Here is a 23970-nt window from a genome sequence, read left to right as displayed (position 1 = left end):
TACAACCTTTGTAGTTGGGTTTGTAACTGTGATCAGGTTACTTCAAAGTTAAAGCAACGCCAAAGATTCTTTTGCACCTTAAAGGTCCCATGACATGACATGGTGCTCTTTGGATGCTTTTATATAGACCTTAGTGGTCCCCTAATACTGTATCTGAAGTCTCTTTCCCGAAATTAAGCCTTGGTGCAGAATTACAGCCACTAGAGCCAGTCCCACAATGAGCTTTCCTTAGGATGTGCCATTTCTGTGTCTGTAGCTATTGAGGAAGAGAGAGGGGGGGCCAGGTGGAGGGTGGGTGTGTGGCCTTGACCAACTGCCACTTTGCTCGTTTGAAAGCCATGATGTCTCTCTCTCATAGGTGGGCCAAATTCTCTGGGCGGGCAAAGCAGAGAAAGGGGAGGTAACCTTGCTCCTTATGACCTCATAAGGAGCAAGATTCCAGATCGGCTCATCTGAGCTTTCATTTTCTCAAAGGCAGAGCAGGATACCCAGGGCTCGGTTTACACCATTTCTAGCCACTGGGGGACCATAGGCAGGCTGAGGGAACTCATATTAATTTTAAAAAAAACTCATAAAGTGAAATTTTCATGCCATGGGATCTTTAAAATAATGTTTCCAAAATCGTTTCAGTGGTTCATCAACTCGTAACAGGGTGAACGGCACTTTTGCATTCGATTTGCGGCCCTCTATCGGCTATAACCGTACTATGCAAGTTTGCCAGATCGAGTAGCGGATCTGTAGTTCCAATGAGACATATGAAAGCTGTAATGGACAATTCCACTTCCAACCTGTAGGGGGACTGAAGAGGAAAAGTGCTTTGGTGTTGCTTTAAAGTCCTTTTCCATGAGGTGAGATGTTTGACCAACACTTGGCAAATTGCATGCGTTGTTGATTTCTGTGAGTTAACTAACTTTCTTTTATTTTTTTAATTGTATCTGCAATATGTATGTTGTTTTCTGATTGGTGCTATTGTTTTCTTAAAATTAAAGTATAACCAATACATTTTAAGTTATCTCCACATTTACTTTCATTCAAAGCCAGATCAATGAACCAGGGCAGAATTACAGCTCTGGAGACACTTTTTGTTTTCTGATAGCAGTCAACACATTTAACAGCATTCAGGTTTACCAACAAAAGCATTTTTTTATTATTTAGTTGCATTTATTTTACAATGTTAACACACTGGAAAAAAAGAACCAAGCATTTGAATCATAGTATGAGAAACTTGCACAAGTCTGCATCCTTGACCTATCACAGGGAGCAAGAAAAAAAAGCAAAGACAGAAAAGGATATGCCTTATAAAAATCTTTGTACAATGGTTCAAGGGATTATGTTGTGGTATATTTATATTTACAAAGAACTGCTGGAAAGAAAATTGATATTGTTAATATGTTCCTATGTTCTATGTCAACGTGCAATATCCCGGAGCTCCAGACACAAGGACAGAGAATCCTGCCAGACAAATACATATAAAGTGTGTGATTGCTAGATATACATATTTCTTCATATGCTAAAAAAGTAAAACTAACATGCTATTTTTTCCATCTTGAATCCTACTCTTATATTAAATGAAAATATACCCATGACGATATGTATATTTTAAATAAATATATATTCATTTGTTTCTTTATGGTACAGGAGCAGTATAATTATTTGGATTATTGATGTTAATATCAGGCAGTATTTGACAGCTGGTGATGATGTCAATCTTCTCGGACACAGCCTTCAGGTCATCCAGGATTAACCTTATGCTGTGGGAGGCATTGATGATGGCGCTCTGCGAAGTATTCAGCTGAGCTGTTGCACTGTTCACCTTTCACGCAAGCAATCAGAAAAAAAAAAAAAACTCTAATGAAGGCATTACAAACACAACCAATTAGCAGTTACATGATGCTTATCATAGAATATAGCAGTGGTCTCTGTAGTAATGATGCAGTATAAAGGGCATTTTGGGAGACCTTTGTATTCCTAATTCATATGTTTGACAATAAGCGTTCTGGGTGAAACACATCTCCGTACCTCTCTACTGGCACTGCCATAAACCTGCCGTAGTGTCTGTCCCACGTCAGAATATAGACAGCTGTTAGATTCCTGCAGCTTCTGTTGTAAAAGAGTGTCACCTGGAAACAGAATTAAATACTAAACTAACTCAGAACTAAACCTCCATTTCATTGTTCACTTATTTATTCAAAGCCATACATGACAAAATATGTTGAAATATGACAAGAAATGCTGAACATTGAAATGCATGAAGAATAAGAGAAGCCAGTAAACTGACCTCTAAATTGAGACTAATTCTGTCACACAATAAGTATTATGATTGGGATATTTATTTTTCCAATTGTCACGTTGTAATATGGCATTCCTCACCTTGTGGCCTGTGTGTGGGACTTGGACTGCCTTCCACTATCGACTGTATATCAGGATGGTCTCGAACTACGATAAGAGGAGGCAGGTCTCTCCTGAGTATCTGAGCGCTCTCCTGGCTCAGTGAGGAGGCTCGGCCAGCCTGCTCCTCCTCACCCTCACTGTCTGTTTCAGACGCCTCCCCAGGAACCTATCAAAGATAGATATCACAGACAAAGCAGATTGTAGATTAATGTCAGGAGGGGTGCAGAGATTAGTTGATGCGTTTGAAAACACACTTTTATCTCTATATCACGCTCAAACACACACATCATGCTAGACAACCTTAGCTCCGACGGTAGCAGTTTGGGGAGCGGTCATGGAGGTGATGTAAACTTCATCATCAGAGTCTGTCTCAGAGGCCTCGCCCTGCACCACTATTTGGTACCCGCTGGACATGACTACACACACACACACACACACACACACACACACACACACACACACACACACACACACACACACACACACACACACACACACACACACACACACACACACACACACACACACACACACACACACACACACACACACACACACACAAAACTTCGTTAGCTACACTGAAACAAAGTAACGTTAGATTGTTGCTGTAGCTAAATAGTGTTCCAGTACTCCTGACATCAGCTTCACCTTGCTAAGTACAAGTTAACTCAACGAGAATCTATAATGTAAAATTAACTACAAGCTAAACGCTCAAATATACAGTCCAAAAATTCCAAAACTGTCAAACCTTCACTGTGATGACAAAAACACAAATCACATGAGCAGTAAGGAAGTGGCTTGTTTTCTGAGCTATGATGTCACGTGACACCTGACGTCTCATACCGCGATTGGAAGACACGCCAGCTCGTCTGTTTGTAATTAAATCGGCGTACGCCGATTTCAACGTAAAGTTCAGACAGTCTTAGCTAGCTAAGCCTCCACATGTTTATTGATGCCCTCCACATGAGAACAATATGTTATATTACTAGATGTATGATTTCTTGTTCTTGTTGGGGTGGACCATAAACCGTCACCACCGGGTGCTTTTTCACTTTATGGGTCAACAACTCCCGCTAACTCCGCCTATGTGAATCTAGAGGTGTACCCTGGCAGAATATCGAGTTCAAACCAGTAAGCAGGGTTGTATTTACTTCGTGTAGCCTACATTTGACAGGTACAGTATATTAACCGTTTACTATGTTTAATTTATTTAGATAACTGCAAGATATGTAATAGACATGTGCATGGGTTAGGCTTTTGTCCTCATCCTCTCTCATATGCCGACAAAAGGAAAAACTAGGCTGGACCGCAAACAACACTAACGTTAGCTATCTGGCGCTATAGCTATGAAGCTAACGCTAGCGCCGTTAAGGGTTTTCACATTTAGCTAGCTAGCTAGCTTTACTGTTGATTTTGTCTTTTGAAGCACAACTACCGTAGGTTAAGTCAAACCGTTTTACATAAGCGTTATATCGGGCTGTATAATCACTTCTGTGTGTTTGTCAGGGATGGCAGACGAGTCTCTGTTTGACTTTCTCCATATGGAGATCGTGTCACATATCTACAAGGAGCAGCAATCCAGTAAAGGAGAGCTGGACAACAAGGTGTGTTCCATAAAGGCATGACTCAATCATCATCTGACACATAATATATAGCGTTAGAAAAATATCAGCCTTGAGTTACACTGTGGTTTGTAATCACCTTGAAAAACACCAAATTATGCTATTACATTATAATAGTGTAGCTTTAACATGGCCATATGACATGACGTAACGTACCATACTAACACACAAATGAATGAGCCAGTAAACAGCTTGAATTTCTTCCCCTCAGGACAGAGCTGTCTGTGTTTCTGTCCTTGAAAGCATGGGTTTCAGGGTGGGACAAGGACTCATTGAAAGGTAGACGGACACACACACACACACACACACACACAGGCAGACAGTGCAACAGTAAATGCTATACTTGTATCCTCACTTATGTTACGTGCCTGTGTTGATGTTTGCTCTGTCTAGGTTGACCAGGGACTCTCCCAGCTTCAAGGATGAGTTGGATGTAATGAAGTTTGTCTGTAAAGACTTCTGGACGAAGGTGTTCAGGAGGCAGGTTGACAACCTCAGAACAAACCATCAGGTAAAATAAAATTTGAGAGTAGTCTTTCCGCCAACAGAAATTTCAGTCTCTTTTGTGAAAATGTGACTTAGTTTGTAATAGATATCAAAGATCATTATGGCAAAGAAGAGCTTAGAGTGTCCTAATCTTCAATAAAACTCAGTTAAGGTCATAGCTTACTTAAATCCCCTCTGAATGATAGGACATTAATATATACAGAAGCATATTCAGTGTTGGTTACAATCTGTTATTGTTTGTTACAAGGGTTGTTACATGCATTTATTTTCTGCCATAGGGTACCTATGTCCTGCAGGACAACAAGTTTTCTCTACTGACTCAACTCTCCAGTGGAAAGCAGTACCTGGATCAGGCTCCTAAGGTTAGTATTCTCTCTCTCTCTTTCTCTCTCTCTCTCTCTTCTCTCTCTCTCTCTCTCTCTCTCTCTCTCTCTCTCTCTCTCTCTCTCTCTCTCTCTCTCTCTTATATTCCTTCTAGAGATACATTAGTCAGTTTGTTCATCTCACTTCAATTTTCCATCTAGTGGACTGAAAAGCAATTGATTGTGTTAATCTAGTACCAAAAAGTTAAATTCTCATGTGTAATTTATAAAGTAAAAGATTGATACTTGGCGTCCCAGCTGTAGTGATACAGTATTGCCTCAAAAAATATTTCAAATTGAATGCTTTATCGCTCAGACTCCATCTCATTTTAGCTAATGTGTATTTGTGTGTGTTTTCTCTCAGTACCTCGCTTTTTCGTGTGGTGTGGTGAGAGGAGCTCTGTCTAACCTTGGTCTTGACAGCGTGGTGACAGCCGAGGTCTCTGTTATGCCATCCTGTAAGTACTATCAGAATACCAATCCATGATTCTCTTTGTTGTGGGAAAGAGCGAGGTGACATGAACAGGCTCATTGGATAGTAGCCAAACTGTTGTTACTCATGCAAGGTGTCGGAATGGTGGTGTGGTCAGGTAGGTCAGGGCATGTACGGGAGATTCTTGATATATCCTTGACTAATGTACCTAATTTGTTTTCAAATTTTGAGTACCTCTCTTAAGGTTCAAACCCATTTGTCACCTCCCCTTCATTTTGTTATGCCAGGTAAGTTCCAAGTGGTGATCCAGAAGTTGTGACCAACCTGATCCTCTCTGCTACCCTGGAGCTGATGAACAGGGCCCTGTGGGGCTCCTTTAATCCTAAAGAGAGGATAGTAGTTCCAGTCCAACCACAGAGGGAATCAAACATCACCCTGATTTCCACAACTGGGTCAAACAGGATTAGCCAGGTTCTGCTGACAACCAGGTACCTGTGACAGGAGGTCACGTACTTTACTTGTCAAACTTTGACACAGAACAAGACTTGTTTAGTTTCTTTTGCATTTTGATGATTTTCATCATCATGAGTTTATTTCTCATTTGATTGAAACAATGTGTGATGTTCTCAACTTTAGTTTTCATGAAACAAGTGGAGCCTGACAGTGACTGACCCCACTTGGCCAAGCTTTGAAAATAAAATATTGACTGTCAGTGATGTGAATACAATAATGTGAATGTATAGTCAATCACAGGGTAATTTAATATTCTTTGTAATGTGTTGCAATGTCGAGTGCCCAAATTGAGAGGACTGACTAAGAAATAATTGAAAATTAAAAAATAATTTAGGATAAGATATCAACTGCCATACCATCTCTTTTAGCAGCCATCAACATAATAGCTGGCAAGCCTTTGGAAAATAATTACACCTGGCACATCGCATTCATTGTTCAACACTTGTTTCTCTGCAGACACAGAATACGTAACTAGTTCCTGGTGCTTTGCTCTGCCTTGTAGCAGATTGCCTTTAGGAGCTGGGTGTTTCATGTACGCTGGTGATCTTTGAAATTTCAGTTCATTAAAACGCAAAAATGCAAATATAGAATAAGTCCTTGGTACAGGAATGTTAGTCTAATTATGTTTTATTATCAGTGTGATAACAGTTTCTGAGCATCACTCTGTTTTTATGTAGTAATATCACATTTCAGGGTTGACCACTCACTTTGTACTAAAATGTACATTTTTGTCCTTTTGTACAGCATTAATGTGTACTATGTAGTATTGAGATTTTCCTAGCATAAAAAGTAAGCTGCAAAGGTGTTTGGAACGTGTTGTATGGTTTTGAAATTGTTTCACATGGATTTCTGGGTTACATTTGTTAATGGCTTTTAATAAAAGTCTCTTCAAATATGAGTCCTAAAATAGTTCAAAACTGCGAGGCTGTATGTTTGTTCTGGTTGTTCTAATTATTTCATTTTTTCATTTTCTCTAAATTGAATAATAATGTTGTGACACAAACACCACAAAAACCAGGCCTGGTAAAGGACAACACAATGAATACTGGTACAGGGATAAAGAAATTCACCTCACCGGTAGATGCTGTGGCCTCTTCGTGCCACTAGAGGGACACACAAAGCTGTCATTATTTTCATGTTTGTTACTTTGACATTTTGCAAAGTTCCTCCCACTGCCTCCTTGTCTGTTCTGCCTTGTTCGCTCAAATCTGTAGTTTATCTTTTTGATGTACTCTGTGTTTGTCTGGAAGATGGGACAACCTGTAGTTAAACACACTTAGCTGTACAGTGCCTTGTATATTTATTTACACAATGTTTTGTGCAACATAATCATTTCTAACAATGAAGTACTTCTAAATAGTGTGTCAGAGTTATTGCAATTCCTTCCATTAATTAGTCAAATATGTTATTGATTTAATTTATAGGTGATAACACAAGGTGTGTAAATACCCTTTGCATATTCTATTTTGCATGGTATTTTTTATTCATTAAAAATCTATTTTCACATTGAAAAATGTGGCATGAATTCAAGACTTGTGCTCACTTCTAAATGACACTGTAAAGAACAAGATACATATTGAAGAGAACTGTTTAGTTATATTGTTGTTATGTAAATAGATGTTACCTTCTCTTAATTTTGTATTACTCATCTGCATAACACATTCCCTGTGTGCATTAGTAGCAGCAGTAGTTCCATTTCCCATCATCCCTGCTTAAGTTATTAATATTTCTTTCATGTTGTTAATCCATATCATGAGCTTGGTATTAAGAGGTTCTACTGTATGTGAGCGCACTGCACTTCTGAGATATTTAGAATCAAAGTTGTGTCCTGAATGGGTTAAACTGTAACTGCAGTTTTCAAGCAAACCGTGGTTAATCTGAGTTCTAAGTTAGTGTTCACAATAGGTTTACCCAGGTTCTGTCAAATCCATCATCAGATTTGGTACAATATTTTACACTTTATATATTTTAACCCACTGGATTTTCATTAGTTGGTATGGTGCCACATGGACATTATTGCTGTAGTTGATGGATTATGGTGCTCACTCTGCTTTTACTTTTTTGTCTCTGCTCTAATGAAGTATCCCTGACTGTGTTCCAGTACTCTGCTGCTATCGGTGTAATAGTTTTACACAACAAAGGTCTTTGCATGTAACTTTATCCATTTGATGCACTCCCAATGTGTCTCTCGCTCAGGCTCGGGCCTAAAAAACTGCTGTGTGGGTACTACTTTCCATATTTGCTTTTACTTCTGACAACAGTAATTACTGCCTATATTATACACACCATAGAAGTTGTATTTCACCATACAAGGAAAAACCCTGGCCTTGGTATTTCATTGAATATTTGACATAATGGCTATTATCATGAATGACAACATCAGAGCGGAATTGTGTGTGTATGTAATGATCTGGACAACTTCTCATGCACATACATGAACAATAAAGTTTAGGCAATTATCGTAAACACTAGATCTAGACGTTCTTAAACACTGCAGATAATATACACAGGCAGATATATATTTTTGTGTCATTTTAAACTCAACTATTTTTGTTTAAAAAAAACTGGCAAATGGTTGCCATAGTGGGAGAAGAGGAAAAAGAATAACTTAAAGAGGCACTCCACCAATTTCCAATCGGCCTGTGAAAACAGTTGTAAAAATGGCATTGGTGGCTCCCATGGGAGCATTTTATAGTCTAAGAAAAGGACCGTGGTGATGTCATCAGGGTTATTTTGGATTGGGCTTGCAGACCACAGATTTTTTTTACAAAAAGCCTGCTGTAGGGAAACACTGGATAGTTGACTCAATTGATGTCACCATGAATGAGACACAGTCAGCAGATTGGCAGTTAAAGCAGAGCATTCAGTAGGCAGATTGCAATTTAGATTCTTCACTTGCCTCTTTCTGTCTGTGTTTTTTCTAGGAAGCACACATTGTGGTGGAAAAGAAGGAACAAAGGGAGGAAGGCAGTATATATAGCCTCTGATTGGGGTAAATGATTCCACCTGAAGCGTGGTCAGCTATGTTTGGGGACTTTTAACACAGCAATACAAACTGATGGCATGGACTTAGGGAGGAAGGGTCTAATATAAGAGTTGCTGTTGATTGCATAATCGGAAGTGTAGAATCCTGTTTTGTGGAGCTTGACCCACGTAGGGATTAAAAGTCAGGAGGCTTCAGCTTCTGCTGCATTAGTTTTGATCATTCGTTTTAAAATTCAATCTCAAGTCCCCCAACTTCATGGAAGTGCAAAACTGCATTCCCTTTATTATTCTTAACTTTGGGTTAGCACTCAAACTGGGTTAACCTAAGTCCTTACTTCAATATGGAGGCCCTCAAGACAAGAGTTCTTGAATGAGCTGAGTAGACTGCCACTCTACCCCTGCTGATCGGAGGATAGTGCATTGTAGGTAACAGCAAGATGTGTGGATTTTAGGACTTATATTCAACCGTAGGACTGTTGTGAAAGAAGAAAACAGGAAAACTGAGTTAGGCATCATTCTGCATAAATGTGCAGCACCGGACTATAGCCCACTCTTTTGGCCATTTATTGCCATTCATTAAACACTTTGCCCAAATCCTCTCTGGAGAGAAGAGAAAGAAACAGAAAGGGGGGATTAGAGAGAAAGTTTGGGAGGGGGCAGAATTGTAGAAAGTAGGCAGAAGAGGAGAGGGTGAGTTTGAGAGAGCAAGAGGAAAATGAGATGGAGAGAATAAATAGCTTCTACAGGAGGCTGGAGGGAATTGAAAGGTAGAGGTGGGGGGCAGAGTGGAAGCAGTGTACAAGAAGAGAAAGATGAAGCGAGTGAGAAGTTTCTGTACCTAAATGTCTTACAAACAGTATAAAGTGGGTGAATCTGGAGAATGGCTCTGCGAAATTGGGGGATGATGGCATAGATGGTGAGAGTTCAGCAACAGCTGTTTTGTGCTGCTTTACACGGCTTCCCTCCCCTTCCTCCTGCTCTACCCTGCATCACAATATCACCAATCCACTCACACAAAGGAACGGTGAATGAAGGAAGGGAGGAGAGTAAAAGGAGGAGGAGGGGGAGGTTCAGGGGCTAAAAGAAAGAAAGGAGGTGTTGGGGGTGTGCAGGTAAAACCAGCATTCATTCTCTCAAATTGATGAGTTGCTAAAATCCAGTAACACTGACATAACCTGAATGGAATTTTTTTTTTGTAGTGTGAGAAGTTGAAAGAGACTATTGATCTGGGTTAGGTTTCATTTCCTGAATGCTCACTTCAGTCTGGAGACAGAAACAAACTGAAGTCACCAAATGCAGTTATGTTGATGCTACCTGGAGGATTCTATCAATAAAGTATGCTGTAGTCATACTTTTTTCATATTTATACATTTATTCTTAGTAGTGAAGTAGCTAGCAGTTGGCTAGGTTAACAGTAGCATAGCATGCCTAATCATTTATGACGCCTGTTTTATTCCAAATTTAATTGTGATATGCAATACTTGAAGAAGAATGAACTAAAGCATAGGTTCGCACTGCCTCAAAAGGCGGGTCTCATTGTCCTCCAGCATCCTAACAAAACTGACCAAGTGTGCTTTTTAAAAAAAAAAAAAAAAACTGTATGATCTTACAGGATGCCGCCCACTTTCATCCTCTCAAATTGTCCCATCACTTCTTTATCTCACAACTTCTTTTTCATGGCTTTTTTTTCTGCTACCACTATTAACTTTTTTTCCCTCCCTTCCTACTCTTTCAACTTCCTCCACTCATGCATGGTAAGAGTGACCTTCTCTGTCTCACACACACAAACACAAACCTTGTCCCTTGGGGCCATGTGTTGACCCGTGGTGGACCTGAATACAGCCATCTGCCTGCCTTTCCTATGTCCCACAGGGCAAGAGTGTGGGAGAATGTCTATCAGACACAATACAGCAAGCAAGCACACACACACACATAGAAACCATACAAGCACACACATGCCTTTAACCCCTTCACAGCCACTAATCACTCCCAGACAGCCGGCCCATCTCATGTTAACAGTGACAAGATAATAGCTCTTGTGTGCATGAAAGAGGGATTCCTGGAGGGTCAACCATGCATCTATAGCCCTGTTATGTTTTTTTTTGGGGACATTGTGAATGGTGGAGAAAAAAATACTATGGTGATGAAATGAAAATGAGTTTGACACTGTTTAATGTAATTTAGGCCACAATTTGGTTTCATTTAAATTGTTAGATGTATGACATGACTTCCCTGATATCTGAAGACAGATTTGCTCTAAAGACATTGGATTTAAAAAGGACCACGTTGTGTGGGCTACCTGCTAATGAAGATCCTGTTTCTGCAAACTTGTGTTGCTCACCATAGCAACAGAAGATTAAATAATTACTCTGCTGCTACTCAAGAGTGTAGAAAGTGGAGAGGAGAGGGGACATCACTGAAGAAAAGGAGAGGAACAAAGTGCGGGAGTAAGGATGGACTCAGTGGAGGCAGTGAGGGAGAAGGGACATGATTGGGAGCCCAGGATTGGTCAAATTAAACACCAAACAAAAGACTTCTTATCTCCACATGAAATCTCAATTGCATGACTACCTACACACACACACACACACACGTCTTGCCATCCTGCAGCAGACCGTTTAAGGCTAAAACGACATGCTTGTTTAAATCAGTTTTTGCAAACTTAAAATATGAAGCCAGTTTTGCTATGGTGTCTTTTTTAGAATGTGAGACCAAGCTGTATCTCGTAACCAGCAATACCTCACTTTCGTCTGCTAAGGCAATTTCAGCAGACACAGTTTGCATTCTTTTATTTAGTGGAATCAGAAAAAAAATGCTCAAAATTAATTAATCAGCAACACTGGTTTGAAAGCATTCTTTAAGCTGAGGCTGCACCACAGATTAGATTTGTGATTCATTGCCTGCTCCCTTGCACAATTTCACCTGGAAACATGGAGGACCTGTTGTGTACCTCAGCTGTTCTAGTCTCTGATTAACCTTGCTAGCCCTTTGAATGAATTGAATGATAAACTGTAATCCAAAGTCACACTAAAGGACTACACTGTATTTTTCCACAGCATGTAGCTTCATTCTTTAATGACCTGTCAGATTGTGTGGTGATTAAATAAAAAATGTTTGGTAAACTAAATGATCAAATGTCTATTTATGGATAGTTATGTCTAATAAAACTAGAAACCCTCAATACAATTTATTATTGTCCTTGCTGCCCAGAAAAACAAGTCCAACACAAAGTCTTATCACTCAGTCTAATGAGATATCAACTTCAGAGTGAAGAGAATTCTTTTACTTTTGACATTGTGTATATACACAGTTAACCTCAACAGTACAGTGCCACCAGGGAGAATGATTATGATCTACAATGAAAACCATAAATGACAGTTAACTGGTTTCCTACTTGCTTCCTTCCTGCACCTTGCATCACAAATGTGTAAACAATATTGCAAAGTTACTACAGCCAGCATAATGCATACAACTAGGCAGAAAGTTGAAGTCTCGTTACTCCTGCACTGTAGCATCGTCACCTCAATGCAAGGTTTCTGAGCAGATGTGCAAAAAAAGCTTATAGATTTTACCTGTGGAGGATTGTGTGTAACCCTGAGAAGGTAATTAAGCAAAACAGTCAGGTAAAAAAAAAAAATCAAAAAAAAAAACTTTATTTCCAGTACAAAAAAGAAGAAACCAAATATATTAAACTTGATACAAGCATTACCAAGTCAAAGTCCTCTATAAATACGTTAAAATAAATTAAAGAAATTAATTTACTAAAGATTATCACCTTTAACACTAAACAGGCCTCAAACATGTTGATGAAAAGGTAATTTTAAATAGACTAGTAACAGCACAGTGTCTGTTCTTCTAACCAACTACGTCATAAAACACACAAAACAGCCAAGTAACATTTCTTTAACACGCATACATACCTTAACTCTACAAAATGCTGGATCTCGCTCAGTAAGGCAACAGATCTGGGTGCACAGTTCACATGCATGAGACCAGGAACGCTACACATTCATAACAGTACAAAGCCATAACAGGAAGAATTAATACTGACGGAGAGATGAAATATGGTTGGGTGAGTCACAAAAACAAGAATATTTATCAAAAATGTAACACCAGTGCTGCCTGTGGACAAGGGAGGGGACAAAAACACTCCTGGGAATGTCAGTGTTCAAGATAATCTAAAATACACATTAGCACCACAAAGTTTAAGATAAATGCCAGAGGTAAAACAGGACTATCACGACTCAATTAAACTTTCCTTTTACACCAAGTGCCTTGCAACTCAAGCAAAGTTCAGATCATACCAGTTTACACAAAATAAGATGCAGAATAATGGGATGGCATCTCATTTAGGGTTAATCTTTTTCTGCACTGCCGTTTGTGCAGACACATTTATATCAAAAGCCTAGACAATTCCCACGTCCTGCTTTTCCAGTTAGCAAGTCATACAGTTAACGATATGTCATGAACATGTGATTTGAGAAAGTATGATTAAAAGTAAAAGTATGATAAGCCCACTGGCTTTTCTGTTAAGTCCTCCTCCCTCCTCCTGTAAGGCAGGTTCAATTTGGTCATTAGGCATTTTACTGGTGGCAGTTTGTCAATAATGCACGAGGGACAGAAGAACACTTTTAGTCATCTTAACAACAAAGAGACCTGAACTCACTAACACTAGCTTACTTGACTAAATAAAAAGACTCACACCCCTCCACCCATCTCTCCTAACAAACCCACAAATACGGTTTCAACACATGACCTGGTAAATAACGCAACAGGCACTTCAGTTGTTTAAAAACGTAACATTCAGGTTCGAGCCCAGTGATCTAAACACAACCTCAGACTGTAGAGTTATGAGAAAAAAACAGTTTCAACAGCTTATAAACACAATACTGTGTACAGTTAATGGAAAAATCAACAATTCCTAAACATTGTGTGTTTGTACCAGCATAATCAAAACGTTTGAGCTACAAAGACGTCTTTGGCTTTCTCACATTCTTAAGATGTTGGTAAATATATAAAGGCTGTGGTTGGACTCAACAGGCAACACTGAGGCCAATCACACTGTGATTACAATATCTTAGTCGCAATTTTCCATCTCAACATACTATTTTGGTAAAGCATCAAATCAGCTTTAGCACTATTTACCTTCTGTCTTAATATGTACTGTTTTGGCGGCAACACACATTTTAGTTACAGCATCACTGTGGCTTCCCTTACGCATACAACAGTGACATTTTAACCACATAAATCTAATCGGTGAATCTCTCTGTGCGTTCTAAGTCGGTCACCAAGTCTTTCTTTCCTTTGATGCCACAGGTGCAAAGAACATCTGAGCTGTCAGTCCAGTGGTTGTGTGTGAGGGTATGTGTGCATTTATAGGGTTCTTGTGTGTGAGCACTGTGTGTGCTTGATCGTGGATATGTGTGTACTGCATATATTGTGTCTCAGAGTATCCCGGGTCTGCAGGTTTGTGTCTGAATGTATGCAAATATGTATGTAGGTATGTGTCTGCCGCACACTGCAGCCTAAATGCAGAACCCAGTAGCATCCTCTGGAACAGAGAGCTGACTGAATACCGCCAGGCGTTTGCCGTTGACTTCATTAATGCCACCGCAGGATTCAGAGCCACTGAGCGAGCTAGCAGAGCTGCTTCCATCCTGGTCCTGGTCTGACAGAGAGGTGTAGGACAGGGATCGGGCACCCAGTGGCCCGGAAAAGACCACAGTAGCACTGGGACTCTGCCTCAGGGAAGGGGAGGCAGTCGGAGACAGCCCACATGGATAACAGCCGGAGTCTGGGGAAGGCAGGAATGGAGACCGGGGATCTACTGCAGTGGCCTGGCCCATGGGAGGATGCAACTGGTTGGCAGGGGATGCCTCAAAGGCGGTGTCCATCTCCAGGAAGGCATGAGAAAGGAGGTCAGTAATGTCAGCGCAGGAAGGAGGAGATGCCGATGGAGCGCGTGTGAAAGAAGCAGTGGCAGGAGGAGGGTGAGCATTAAGGGCAGGCTGAAGGGCTTGCTGGGGAGCAGAGGGAAACCCAGCAAAGCTGAAGCTCTGTCGGACAAGAGGAGGTCTGTGCAAGCGGAAGGAGGAGGGTGGCTGCTGGGGAATGCTTGAGGAAGAGGAAGAGGATGATGAGGAGGAGCGAGAGAAGGAGTGTTTCTTTTCTTCCTCATTGTTGTGGACAAAGTGGCAGCGCATGCCGTAGGGGCAGAAGCCGATGGTGTGAAACGTACGACACGGCTCAGTTTTGTATTTTGGATGTCTGTTGAGATCCCGAAGCTCATCCAGCCCGTGAGCAAACTGGCACTTGCCGCCATACTTGCACAAGCCACTCTCATTGAAGGATCGACACAGCTCAGTCTTATAGCGGGATGAGGAAGAGGAAACGGATGAGGTGGAAGAGGAGGAGCTGGTGTTCAGTGCAGTGTGGCTGATGTCACTTTGGGATTGCGTAATGTCAGTCCCGGGCCAGCCAACACTTGTTGCTGTGGTGCTGCTGGTCTCTACCATGCTGACGGAGCGCTGGGCAAGGAAGCCTGACTTTCCCCACTGGGTGGAATTAGCGAGCTGGGAGGGCAGAGGGCTTTCTAACTTCTGCCCCCACTGGCTGGAGGTCAGAAATGCACTCTCTGAAGGATCAGTGGGAAGGCACGAGAGAGACGAGAGGGAAAACGATATGTTGCTCCGTGGCTGACCAATGCACCCTGGTGTTGTCATTGCCAGACTGAGGGATGGTAGTGGTCCGTTTTGCTCCCTCAAATCGAGATTCAGTAATTGCTGTAAAAGAGAACAGACAACACAATTTCAGCATTTATTTATTTAACAATTAATACTGAGGATTTCGTTGAAAAAAAAAATCCCTGTGGCATGTTTCTTTGTCCATCAATGATTTTACATTTCTATTCATTGACATCTGTTGACATTTCCCTTAGAAACTACGGAACAATTAATGAACATTTGTGCTGTTGATGAACCATTGCAAGGACGTAATTGTTTTCAAGTTCCACACTGAACACTACGGAAGTAACATGTGGCCAATGCATAATACTGTTTTTTCCTCCCAGATTTACCTAATTATCCAACATGTTGTCTACAGACGCATTAAGCTCACTGATTTTCCAGCTTTCAACTGTACACCCAGTCTAGAAAGCATTCTACCTGGTACACTTGTCATTGGGATTTCTGTGTTCATGTAAAAGTGTGTTTTATATCTGGTAGAATACATTAAAATATGGGAGAACTGTATTCATGGATTAGGGGTACTAAGTACCCACATACAGATATACATGAAAACATATGTCAAATATTTACTTTTGCATTATGAACTTTTGTCAACCCCTAAGTTCCAGGTTTTTTAGTCATACAATGCAGACACTACAACGTTAGGTGCAGGTACTTCAGTCAGCAATGTCTGATGCATTTATTTTTAAATCCACACTAACACGACCAAAAAGGTTTAACCTGGCATCCTGCACATACTTGCATCTTCTATTGTGATGAAAATAAGCAAGGACGAGATAATGTATATTGCAATGCAGCGCATTAAGTAACGTTACAGTAAATCCCTCGTATTTCTAGAAAAATAAATAGTATTAGTTTGTTTACAACCTGTTTATACTTACTAGCTAGCATCCAATGCATTAAACACCCCTCCATGCTAGGAACGCAGCTTGACAACTTAAACTGGCGACTTTCGGTTGTTTCGAGCACAAGTTATAAAGTTAAGTTGTTAACGTTAGGTTGTCTACGGTGGTGTTTTGATTTAACTTGTTGGCGTAGTCTACGGTTAATAAGCTACTGAGTTTACACGTTGTACGTTAACCTGTCTGTCACCAGTGGTAATTTAACCTAGTTAGCTAACGTTAGTTAACTTAATAACGTTAGACGGTTTAATGGGCCCATGTTATCAACTTCAACAACGCTCTCACTTTGTGACAGACTTAATTTTAAGATCACATAAAACAGTCAAGAACACGATAAAGCCACGGGTAGCCAATGCACGGTAAAATACTAGACGATAACAGTAGGCCATCCGCTAAACAACACTTGGAAAGATAAAAAGAGCAAACGGCGTAAAGTTAGCAGTGTAGCTAGCTAGCTAGCTAACGTTAACCACCCCCATAGCCAACTTTTGCTCCGCACAACTTTCTTTGCGCTTTTCGTTTACCTTGCACATCATCTCTTCCAGGTCAGCAAACTGGTTGAGGGGGAAAGATGGCATTTTGCTGCAAAAGTTTCGTCCGATCTTGTCTGCCCCCGCAGTGATAGACGTGGGCAACTCGCTGGCATGAGTTGGTCAGAAGTTTCCAGTTGTGTGTATGCAGTGCAAAACAAGCCCAAGACCCAGACCACGTGTGGATTTAAAACCTAACACTGCTGTTAGCCACTCCCACGCCTCTGTGAGTCTGTCCAAAGTTGTTTTCACCAGAACCAGCAGTCCCTGAACTGCATGTGGGTACCAAGCTCGATGAAAAGTAGTTTTATCTAACCTATTTTGAATTCCTTCAATATAAAGAAGAGCCATGGTTCATTGTTGGAACACTAATATTATGCTATCATTCTCTTTAGAGTGTAGCTATAAAGTTAGCATCACGATTGCAGTGCAACAAATAGGTAACGTTATATCATTTTATAATACTTGGAGGCAATTTTTTTTTTAAATAGATTATCCAGACTTTTACATCGTAATGTTTGAAATACTGTGTTCTTAGCAGCTGCACAATTAGCGAATAAAATAATGCATGAATGAATTAATGTGTTAGCTAACACAGGCCAACAAATAGCTATGCTCTTTGTCACACATCTACACAGGAATATATTAATTTTTTGTTGTTGAGCTTGCTGAAAAATACTGACCATAAAATCTGTTTGTATGAAGTTAGTAACTGCATTTTAGTCACCCAATCTCAGACAATGTTCCTCTGCTATGCTCTAGCACTTTGCTGATAAGTGCAGGCCATGTCACTGATATCACCAGAAGTGTTGTCTTGTCTTGATATCATCCTGGATATTAAAATAATTAGGCCTATTGCAATGTGCACTTTTAGCCATAATCCTGATACTTTATGATAACGTCTGATGGCAGCAGAATATGTTTTTTCCCCAAATTATTTATTAACTCTGTATCAGATGACAGAGGATGTGCCACTGGGAGTAGCTAAAACAAACAAAAAAAAAGGTTATAAAACAAAGGGAGCCACAAGAAATAGAAAGCAGTCAAACACCAGCAAGAAACGGCAACTGCAAGGACAAAAAAAGCAACACATGCAGCAGACAGAAAGACTGAACACATGGGTAGAAAAGACCGGAGACAGCCTAGCCCCATGAGACAGACAAGGAGGAGTGAAGTCTTTGATTTCAAAGGTAGGCTAAAGGTGGATGTGTGAAAAATTCCATTGCAGAGCAGAGCCCTTATGGCTCTGCTCTGCAATGGAGGAGCCATGAGGATATCTGACAGTCCTATTCACACACACACACACACACACACACACACACACACACACACACACACACACACACACAGGTCTGCCAGAAGTGAAGTTGTCACACCTCTGGGATTGTAAGGATTACAACAACATGCCCAGTAGCCTGACGAGTTGGCAAACATTTGGCTGCAACTACAGGAAAGAACAGCTTTCAGTTTGTTCTGTACAGTTCAGTGCTTCCAGTGGCCGGATATAGGGGTTTGTTTCTCACTGGGGCATTAACTTAAACTGAGAGTGAAAGCATGTATGGTTAGAATAAAAGCATCCACACACTCACACACACACACACACTAAGAGAAAAAAAATATGAAAGTTCTTGAAACCACAGCTTAAAACTCTGAGTCCCTTTAAAAAGACGAGTTCAGCTGAGAACAAAGCCTGCCGAAAAGCTTTGTTTCGGTCCAGCCAAGTGGTCCCCATTAAGTGTGTGTTTGTGTGTGTGTATACATACTTGTGTGTGTGTGTTTGACAGACTGGGTTTCCACCCCACCACCCTCATCCCCCCCAAATATTGTAATGATGTAACAGTATAGGTCCACTCTATACAGCCTGAAGGTTGTCTGAGTCAGCCTTGTTTTGACTTTTGTGATTTGTATATAAAACTGAAATCTGTGGTTAAAAGGGACGAGAGGTATCTTGGTGTCCGTTGGACTTGTGCCTTTTAGACATAAGATTCAACATTTGAATCTTGCAGTGGATCTTCATTGCACGTCATCCTTCTTTTCTGTCCTTTCGCTCTCTGCTATCATCTTCCTAAAGAAATGGCCATCAATTTGTCAATCATTCAATCAATCAATCAATTTTATGTGAAACACTTAAAGTTCCAATGTGTAATATATTTACTGTAATAAATCCAAAAATGACCACAATGCATCACCAGATATCAAGGAAACATGCTAAGTTGAAATACTATCTTTTCTGACAACAATGCTAATGCTAGTATTTTCTTCTTTTGAAATTTCCGTTCCCTGAAGAAATTTCAGTTTGTGTTTTGGCCTGTGTGTTGTTATCAACTGCCCAGATTGACAGCCAGGCCGGGTTGCAAATGAGAAGTTGTTCTCAATTGACTTACCTGGATAAATAAAGGTTAAAAAAAAAAAATATATAATATATATACCTGTAAAAACGTAAACCCACTGTGCTACAGTTGTAACGTTTGTACAGCCATGAAAGCAGCAAACAAACGAACAGGATCAACGGAGATAGATTCTACCTGACCTGACCTGGCATGTTTCTAACAGTTGCGTGCCCTGAGACGTAACAAGCCCCGGATAAATATTGGAGATGTATATGAAAGATGGAGACAGCTTAGAGCCCAAAAGGACGCCAAGTTGGTCAATTTCCTCCTGAACAGGTAAGCATTAACTTCAGGCTAATTTATCACGGCTTCAAGGGATGGGCATTTTATGTAATTTCAACATTCGTGTACTCACATTGAATTATATAGCTAGAGTACCCGATTTGGTTACTCACAAAAACAATTGAGACACAGCTAGTAAAAGGATAAACAAATAAACACAAGTTTATTTATTGTGTCTGTATCTGAAACCAGCCCCTCAGTATAATAATGTAAAGTTTTGATGCAGTATCGTCCAGATACATCAGATTGTGTCGAGATCCAATTAAAAGTAGTTCTCTGCAGTTCTCCCCTGACATCATAATTCATCCTAAATGCATCTTGAGTGACATCTGAACACAATAATACACATTTGAGCATTGCAGTGGCTTCCAGGAACCCAGTGTACATTTTGGTTGGGTTCACTCCTGTATTTTAATGTGTTCAAAGTGTGTGAACTAGGCCTAATTATTCTGCGACTGACCTTTGGGTGCTAATCAGACACTGCCCTAATCAGTTCATTGTCTTAAGAGGTTGGCTCTGTGTGTTTGTTTTTTTACTCTGAGATGAAGACCACCACTGTGAACAACAAGCCATTAGCAAGATGTCAACAACATGAGTGCCTTGAGGTAAGCAGACCCTTCTGTTAATTTGGTTAAGTAAACAAGTGTTATCTGTAAACAAGCTATTTGGTCCACGAGTGGAGTTTACTTCCATAAACAAATCCCTTTTGGGTGAGCTGGGGATTACTGGGAGTAGAGAGAGACGGGGGAGTTTTCTGGAGGAAAGGGGGAGGGGGGAAGGAAGGAGAAAGGAGGAGAGATATTTGAACAAGAGTTCTTGCTTTTGGTTGAGTCCAGCTGGGCTAGAAGGCCTTTGGAGCACAATGAGCTCAATGAGCTGCAGAACCAACTAACAAACTAATGGCCCGCCCTCTGTGACTCTACCCCCGTACACACACACACACACACACACACACACGCACGCACGCATGCACACACACGCACACACAGAGGGCAGTGAATGGGTGGGATAGAAGGGCTTGTTAGGAGGAAGGAGATGGGGGTGAGGAGAGGGATGAAGGGGCAGAATTAGGGGCTATTTAGAAGAAACAGGGGAAATAAGAGGAAGGGATTAGGAATCGGAGGAAAGAGATGGGTTTGTGAGACTGACTCTACAGCAAGGTTTATCTACGGATTTGGGATTAATCGACCAGATGCATAAAGATGGATCATGGGATGCATTCTTTTGCTTCGTGAAATAATTAGCCAAGTCATTAGGAAAGTATTTGCTGATTCAGCATCTGCTTGATATTAGAAGAGATTTACAGAGGTGACATTGCACCGTGGGGTTGCCCCGAGACGACAGTGCAGGGTGCTTCTGTGTGTGTAACAGAGAATGGCACATACTCACACAGCCTATTGAAACTCTCATGATTAAGTGAAGTCATCCTCTACAGCCCCACACAGGCTTCTTCAGATAAAAGGCTACTATTGCCATTGACATATTAAGGCGAGCGGAGAGGGGTCTGTGGACCTGATGAACATCTGCTCCTCTTTTCCTCCCCTTTTCTTCATCCCCCCCTTCACTACCTTCATTCACTCACAATGTACCCCCTGCCCCATTCACACTCTGTGTGTGTGTGTGTGTGTTTGTGCTTACAGAGAGCCTTTGGGATTCACAGAGAGAGTTTGGGATTTAGGAAGAAAGTTTCCCTGGTGGCAGTGATCTTTTAGCAGTTTGTAAGTATGTGATGTAATCAATGGCACCACCTTTCCATCCAATCTTAGCATCTATTCTGTGGTAATCCAAAAAGTTATAGTGACTGTCATTGGTAGGAAAAAATATAGTAAATTCTTGAAATCCATCTTTATTGTTTTTTTAAGGATATTTTCAGTAAAAGTATACTTACCAACACAGAAAGGACACCATAGACTATTACGTAAGTCTGTCAAATGAAGTAAATGACATCATATCAAACCATTAACTTAAAGGCACAGCACCTCACTAATGAATTGACATGATAACCATTCCCCCACATCCAGAAACGCACAGTAGGGTTCTACTCACAGGGCAGGGGTCACAACCTGACCTTTGAACTCTGACATCACCTCCTCCCTCACTCGCCCACTGGAATTCACTCCTGTGGATTCAATTAGAAAGCTCCAGAGAAGGAGAGCAAGAGATGAGGACATATAATGCTTTAAAACAAGATAACAGTGACACATGTCTGCAGAAGGTGTAGCAAAGACAGGAGGAGACAATGACTGAGTGTTAGAGAGTTATGGAGGGGAGTTCAGATCAGTTCTTTTTACTCATTTGTTTTGGATTAAAGTGGCAAACGTACATACATACATACATACATACAGACACACTGGGGGTACACTATGTGACCTCTGTATTACCTTGTTGACAGTTGCTGTAAAAATAAAGTTCCAATGCCTTTCCGTGATATTTTACACAATAGTGTGCATCCAACTTGGTGGAATGGGTTTGGGAAAGGCCATTTTCTGTTTCAACATTACATTGTTCCCAAGCACAAAGCATGGTGTTTAGAGAGGTAGTTTTTTAAGTTTGGTGCAGATGAACATTTCCAGAGTCCTGACCTCATGCCCATTCAATATCTTTGGGATGAATTGGAACATAATATTTACATCCTGTGTGATCAGACTGAGAGCTTGTTATCATGTGCTCTATTCTACTGACCTCTGCTGGATTAAGATTGCAAATCAGCATCACAACCATTGATTGTACTGTCCTCACACTACACAGTGAGATCTGATTGTAAAAAACAGATTATATAGGATTGGACCCAAATGACTCACAGGATTGCTTTTGATGTATTATATAATCATAAAATGACTACTGTGCGCTAATGATGCAGTATCTGAGGTAATGTTAATTCTGCACTAAGTAGAGTAACTAACATTAACTCTTCTACCTCCTATTCTGCAGCCTCTGTGTCTATTGTTTTTATAAAACGGTCATCAAGTATGCCAATATGAACATTATTGTCACATTGCGGTTGCTATGAAAAGCAGTGCAGGTAATGTTAGCCTTCACTAGCAGCTTGCACAAGATATTTATTTCGCTTAAAGCTAAATAAAGGCACACAATAACACAAACTAACTAACTGATCGAGGCAGCGGTAGAACATTTTCTGCAAGGTAAAATGACTGTTTTCGTCAATCGGGTCTGGTGACTTTATAGACAGCATAGATAAAGGATTCATGCTTAATTTGAGCTACCCATTTTATCATTTTGTTTAATTGTCAACATTTTGTCTCATATTTTCAGGGTGCAGGTATAGCTAGGTATTAAGTACTTTTACTTGAGTACAATATTAGAGTACTCTTTCCATCATTGCTGTACACACAACTCTTGAATTATATTGTAAAGTGCTTTATCAAAGTGCTTTTAAATTCATTTGAGCTGTTTTTAATAAAAGACATTTAAGTAGATGTGTAATTTAACCATCAGGTTGTTAAAAAGTATTAAAGTAACACTTCCAACTTGTCAAAGATCATAGGCCCACATTATTTTATTGCTACACAGAAAAGTTGCTGTGTTATATTTTATGTTAGAATTGTTATTGGTAATTCATGTATATGTAAAGAGATTATGTGCATTTGAATGAATGTCATTACAAATACATTTATGTAAAACACCATACTACAATTTAAAATTCCTCTGTATGTGTGATTCACCAGCGAGGGGAGCTGTTGCACCATTTACAGTTAGTTTTGTGGACTTCACTGAGTGGATTCGACTACTTTGGCTAATTCAGTTTCTGTATAAAGACATAAGAAACACCATCAGGCTATACATGGGTATATGTGTATGTGTTTTTTCATGTATGTACTGCATACTATTATATACATGAAACAGGTCAATTTGTTGAGACACACATAGAGAAAGAGTCCAAGGCAGGGAGCCAGAACTGTGAATAAACACAGACACTGGTAGGAACTTACACAACCCTAGTCCGGGGAAGCAAGCCACCCAACTGTGTGTGTGTGTGTGTGTGTGTGTGTGTGTGTGTGTGTGTGTGTGTGTGTGTGTGTGTGTGTGTGTGTGTGTGTGTGTGTGCGTGTGTTAAGCAACAGTTCCTGGAGATCCTCATGAACCTAAAACAAAACAAAACAAACCAAATCTTTGTTGCTATAACACAGATATGGTTCATCACTTTGATTCGATTATATGTGTTCGGTTTGCCTTTTGTGTGACAAGAAGGAACAGCAAAGCCTTAAAAATACGTAGTTTATTCAGAAAACAGGAACAATATATATAAAGGGAATGTGATCAGAGATTTCCAACGAAAGATAATTTTG

The 23970-nt window shown here is 40.4% G+C and overlaps 3 protein-coding genes across 5 annotated transcripts; 1 reads left to right on the top strand and 2 right to left on the bottom strand.

Moving 5' to 3' along the window:
• Positions 1-1123: 1123 nt before the first annotated feature.
• bloc1s3 (biogenesis of lysosomal organelles complex-1, subunit 3) lies at positions 1124-3249 on the bottom strand. Its single transcript, XM_028574352.1, has 5 exons — positions 3140-3249; positions 2692-2807; positions 2371-2557; positions 2020-2120; positions 1124-1813 (listed from the first exon to the last, which is right to left on the bottom strand). Exons 2-5 carry the CDS (start codon positions 2803-2805, stop codon positions 1628-1630), a joined length of 588 nt encoding a protein of 195 aa, XP_028430153.1. The 5' UTR covers positions 2806-2807; positions 3140-3249; the 3' UTR covers positions 1124-1627.
• Positions 3242-7353, top strand: trappc6bl (trafficking protein particle complex subunit 6B, like). Of its 2 annotated transcripts, none has more exons than XM_028574354.1 (7): positions 3242-3522; positions 3898-3995; positions 4225-4292; positions 4407-4524; positions 4799-4882; positions 5247-5340; positions 5603-7353. In XM_028574354.1, the coding sequence occupies exons 2-7, from the start codon at positions 3900-3902 to the stop codon at positions 5632-5634; spliced, it is 492 nt and encodes a 163-aa protein (XP_028430155.1). In that variant the 5' UTR covers positions 3242-3522; positions 3898-3899; the 3' UTR covers positions 5635-7353. The 2 variants fall into 2 exon arrangements, with proteins under 2 accessions (XP_028430155.1, XP_028430154.1); XM_028574353.1 differs by having other exon boundaries at positions 3244-3565.
• A 5086-nt stretch (positions 7354-12439) lies between these two features.
• On the bottom strand, positions 12440-17404 carry zgc:114130 (mRNA decay activator protein ZFP36L1). Of its 2 annotated transcripts, none has more exons than XM_028574594.1 (2): positions 16986-17404; positions 12440-15595 (listed from the first exon to the last, which is right to left on the bottom strand). In XM_028574594.1, the coding sequence occupies exons 1-2, from the start codon at positions 17037-17039 to the stop codon at positions 14339-14341; spliced, it is 1311 nt and encodes a 436-aa protein (XP_028430395.1). In that variant the 5' UTR covers positions 17040-17404; the 3' UTR covers positions 12440-14338. The 2 variants fall into 2 exon arrangements, with proteins under 2 accessions (XP_028430395.1, XP_028430396.1); XM_028574595.1 differs by lacking the exon at positions 16986-17404 and adding an exon at positions 16441-16676.
• Positions 17405-23970: the final 6566 nt, after the last annotated feature.

The sequence above is a fragment of the Perca flavescens genome, chromosome 3 (genome assembly GCF_004354835.1).
Source record: "Perca flavescens isolate YP-PL-M2 chromosome 3, PFLA_1.0, whole genome shotgun sequence".
NCBI lineage: Eukaryota > Metazoa > Chordata > Actinopteri > Perciformes > Percidae > Perca > Perca flavescens.
The sequence above is the reverse complement of the archived record's forward strand: the minus strand, read 5'-3'. Positions and strand labels throughout refer to the sequence as shown.

Excerpts from the sequence above, each read along its gene's own strand:
- bloc1s3 (XM_028574352.1), bottom strand. The coding sequence starts at position 2,805 with ATGTCCAGCGGGTACCAAATAGTGGTGCAGGGCGAGGCCTCTGAGACA. Across the intron at positions 2,558-2,691 it reads CTGCTACCGTCGGAGCTAAG|GTTCCTGGGGAGGCGTCTGA; the intron begins GTTGTCTAGCAT and ends TATCTTTGATAG. Across the intron at positions 2,121-2,370 it reads TCCCACACACAGGCCACAAG|GTGACACTCTTTTACAACAG; the intron begins GTGAGGAATGCC and ends TTCTGTTTCCAG.
- trappc6bl (XM_028574354.1), top strand. The coding sequence starts at position 3,900 with ATGGCAGACGAGTCTCTGTTTGACTTTCTCCATATGGAGATCGTGTCA. Across the intron at positions 4,883-5,246 it reads ACCTGGATCAGGCTCCTAAG|TACCTCGCTTTTTCGTGTGG; the intron begins GTTAGTATTCTC and ends GTTTTCTCTCAG. Across the intron at positions 5,341-5,602 it reads GGTCTCTGTTATGCCATCCT|GTAAGTTCCAAGTGGTGATC; the intron begins GTAAGTACTATC and ends TTGTTATGCCAG.
- zgc:114130 (XM_028574594.1), bottom strand. The coding sequence starts at position 17,039 with ATGCCATCTTTCCCCCTCAACCAGTTTGCTGACCTGGAAGAGATGATG. Across the intron at positions 15,596-16,985 it reads TGGAAGAGATGATGTGCAAG|CAATTACTGAATCTCGATTT; the intron begins GTAAACGAAAAG and ends TCTCTTTTACAG.